The sequence below is a fragment of the Mus pahari genome, chromosome 23, assembly GCF_900095145.1.
Source record: "Mus pahari chromosome 23, PAHARI_EIJ_v1.1, whole genome shotgun sequence".
In the NCBI taxonomy this organism is placed as follows: domain Eukaryota; kingdom Metazoa; phylum Chordata; class Mammalia; order Rodentia; family Muridae; genus Mus; species Mus pahari.
This window is the reverse complement of record NC_034612.1, coordinates 33,224,712-33,228,411: the sequence shown is the minus strand read 5'-3', so window position 1 is coordinate 33,228,411 and position 3,700 is coordinate 33,224,712. Positions and strand designations below refer to the sequence as shown.

At 48.8% G+C, this 3,700-nt stretch overlaps 1 protein-coding gene across 1 annotated transcript in view; it reads left to right on the top strand.

The window, feature by feature from the left end:
• Nucleotides 1–1,180, top strand: part of LOC110339147 (olfactory receptor 10AC1-like) — a 3,599-nt gene extending 2,419 nt beyond the window's left edge. Inside the window, exon 2 of the mRNA XM_021222689.1 lies at nt 204–1,180. Coding sequence (XP_021078348.1) covers nt 204–1,180 — 977 coding nt within the window. The remainder of the gene's footprint in view (nt 1–203) is intronic.
• The last annotated feature ends 2,520 nt before the right edge of the window (nt 1,181–3,700 follow it).

Genomic DNA, 3,700 nt, shown 5'->3' with positions numbered 1-3,700 from the left:
AAAGAAAAGAAAAGAGAAAGAAGAAAAACCAAAAACATAAATAAATAAATATTTTTTAAAAAAGAAAAGAAAAAGCAAAAAGAACCATCATAGCATGGGCTATAGAAACCTGACAAGGCATTCTTGGGTACAGGAGAAGGAAGGTAGGGTCTTCGGAGGAAGGTGTCCACCATGACACTTCTCTCTGGCTTGTCTTCCACCAGGCCCCACCTTGAGCCACTGGTCTGAGCCCAACTGGACAGTACCACAGGAGTTTGTTATCCTAGGCTTCTCGGGGTGGCCCCAGGGCCTCCGAGTGCTGCTGTTCGCTCTCCTCTTGCCACTCTACTTGGCTACTCTGGCTGGGAACCTGCTCATTCTGGGCCTGGCCCTGGCGGAACCCACCTTGCACACACCCATGTACTTCTTCCTGGGCTCTCTGTCTGCAGTAGAGGTGGCCTACACACTGGTACTCACCCCGCGGATGCTGGCTGGCTTCCTCCTGCCTCCTGGTGGCCAGGCAGTAGCACCCTCCACCTGTGCTGCCCAGATGGGTCTATTCGTGGCTCTGGGTGGCTCTGAGTGCCTGCTGCTGGCCGCCATGGCCTTGGACCGCTACCTGGCTATCTGCCGCCCTCTCTACTACCCCCAGCTCATGACCTCGGGGCTCTGTTGGGCCCTTCTAGCTTGCTGCTGTTTGGGTGGCTCGATCCTAGCCTTAGGCCTTACCATGGCTATATTCCAGCTGCCTTTCTGCCACGGCGGCCTCGTCAATCATGTCTTCTGTGATCTCCCGGCTGTGCTGGTGCTGGCCTGCGGGGATCGGGAACTTCAGGAACACGTGTTACTGGCAGCCTGCATGCTTCTGCTGGTGCTGCCTCTAATCCTTATCCTGCTGTCCTACACCAGGGTTCTGGTGGTCATCCTGGGGGTGGGGGACAGCGCGGGCCGCCGCAAGGCCTTCAACACAGTGGCATCCCATCTCACGGTGGCTGTGCTCCACTACGGCTGTGCCACAGCCATGTACGCCAGACCCCTGAGCAGCCGGTCCCTGGAGGAAGATAAGCTGGTGTCGCTCATCTACATAAACCTCACACCGCTGCTGTACCCAGCTATCTACACACTGCGCAACCGGGACATGCAGGGTGCCCTCCAGCGCGTGGTTAGCCAGAGGACGATGGGGGGCGGTCCAGCAAGCTGATCTTGTCTAGCGACGGATGCCAGGTGGTATTGGAGCCACTGATGGAAATCGCACCGCTCCGTAGCTCTCATCCACAGCCGCGCGCCCATCACCTGCCTGATGTAAGCTTGGTAATAGCATCATCCAAAGACCTCCAAAGTGAACTAGCAGGTTAGCAATGTTGCCGCTGCCGTTTAGAACGACGTAGCTCTTGTTCGTGGGGAGATAGCCTGTAAACTGTGGCATTCAACACCACCTCATGTCTACACTCACTGGATGCTGGTGGCATCTGCTGTCCAAGATGTGACAATCAAAAAATGGTGGTGGGAACCAGGTATGGAGGCTCACACCTGTAACTGTAGCCCTCAGCAGGCAGAGGCGAGAGGACTGAAAATCCAGAGCCAGGCTGAGCTGGCACAGGGAAACACTGTCTGGAAAACAAGACAAAAGAAACTCCAAATGGTTGGATGGGGTGGGGGTGGCTTATACCTGTAATCACAGATGGCGGGAGGTGGAGGCAAAGGTTCGAGGTCCTCCAAGCAGTTACCTGGCAGCATGGAGTACATGAATCCCCATCTTAAAAGTACAGAAAGGGCCAGGCTGTGGTGGTACACGCCTCTAATTCAGTACCAGAGAGGTAGATGTAGGTGGATCTCTGAATTTGAAGCCAGTCTGGTCTACAGAGCAAATTCCAGGACAGCCAAGGCCACACAGAGAAGCCTTGTCTTGAAGAAAAGAAAACAAAATAAAAATAGAAAGGGGCAGGTGTGGAGAGCCATACTTTCAACCCCAGCACTCAGGAGGCAGAAATAGGGAGATCCTGAGTTCGAGGCCAGCCTGGTCTACAAAGAGTTCCAGGACAGCCAGGGCTACACAGAGAAACCCTGTCTCAAAAAAAAGAAAAGGGAAAGAAAAGGAAGGAGGGAGGGAATAAAAGAAAGAAAATTAATAAAATTAAATCTTAAAAATATCATTAGCACTTACCAAAGGCCACCCAGGGGCAAACCCAACTTCTGCTTTGATGTTTTGATGCTCTTAAGTCTTAGCCAAATAGTAGCTCTTAAATAAATGCATAAAAAGGGACTGGAGAGATGGCTCAGCAGTTAAGAGCACTGACTGCTCTTCTGGAGGTCCTGAGTTCAAATTCCAGCAACCATATGGTAGCTCACAACTATTCGTAATGAGATCTGACGCCCTCTTCTGGTGTGTCTGAAGATAGCTACAGTGTACTTACATTTAATAATACTTTTTTTTTTTTTTGGTTTTTCAAGACAGGGTTTCCCTGTATAGCCCTGGCTGTCCTGGAACTCACTTTGTAGACCAGGCTGGCCTCGGACTCAGAAATCGCCACCACATCCGGCTCTTTTCTTTCTTTCTTTTTTTTTTTAATAAATCTTTTTTTTAAAAAATGCATAAAAAGCTCATAGAAGCATCCTTTGCACTATGAAAAGTAGAAATAAGAATCCACAAATGTGGGCCAATGTGAGGTCTCAGTGGGTAGAGCAGCTTGCTAAGCAAGCCTCACAACTTCTGTTCCATCCTCTGAACCCATGCAAAGATAGAGATAACTCATCCCACAATGTTATCTGACCTCTACAAACCCACCAGGGCACACACACCCCACCTGACACCATGGACACATATTCACAATGATAATACATCTTTTTTAAACTATCTGCAAATGTAGACTAACTATCAATAACCTACGGCATATTTGTGGAATATTCAGGTCTTGTATTTGTGGCCTATGACACAGCCATGGAAAGAATGAACTACGATTGTCAGAAACAAAAATGTCAACACAAACATGGCATCAAGTCTGGAAAGCAAGACACAGAGTATATAACCAAAGAATCCCGTGCAAGTGAAGGGCAGGGACAGTCCTCTGAAAGTGACTAGTGGGACACCTGGGTTGGCTAGGAAGTGTCAGAAATGTTGCTTGGGTCCTGAGGCTGCTACTTCTCTTGGTTTGGGCCAGCAAGATAGCTCAGCAGGTGAAGGTGCCTGCTGTCAAGCCTGAAGACCTGAGTTCAATGCCCGGGTATGGTAGTACATGGTGGAAGGAAAGAACCATTTTCTAAAAGTTGTCTGATCTCTATACATTCATCCCACCCTTCAATAAATAAAAACAGTTTTTAAAACTTTATCCAGATGCACACTGAAGACGTATACACTGCAAAGTAGGCAAACGAGCTAAGCTGATTATGGATATTCAAGCATCTGTATGCTGCATGAATGTACCCACATAAATAAATAAATAAATAAATAAATAAATAAATAAATAAATAATAGATAAAACTTTGAAAATATATCACTCAGGGCCGAAGAGATAGCACAGAGATTAAGAGTGCTTGCTGCTCTTTCTGAGGAACCCGGTAAGGTTGCCCAAACCCACAGGGCAGCTAATGACTGTAACTCTAGCTCAGTGGCACAGCACCTTCCTAAAATCCCTCAGTTAGGGGCTGGGGGCATGGCTCAGTGGTAGAGCACCTGCCTAGAATCCCCCAGTGAGGGACTGGGGGTGTGGCTCAGTGGTAGAGC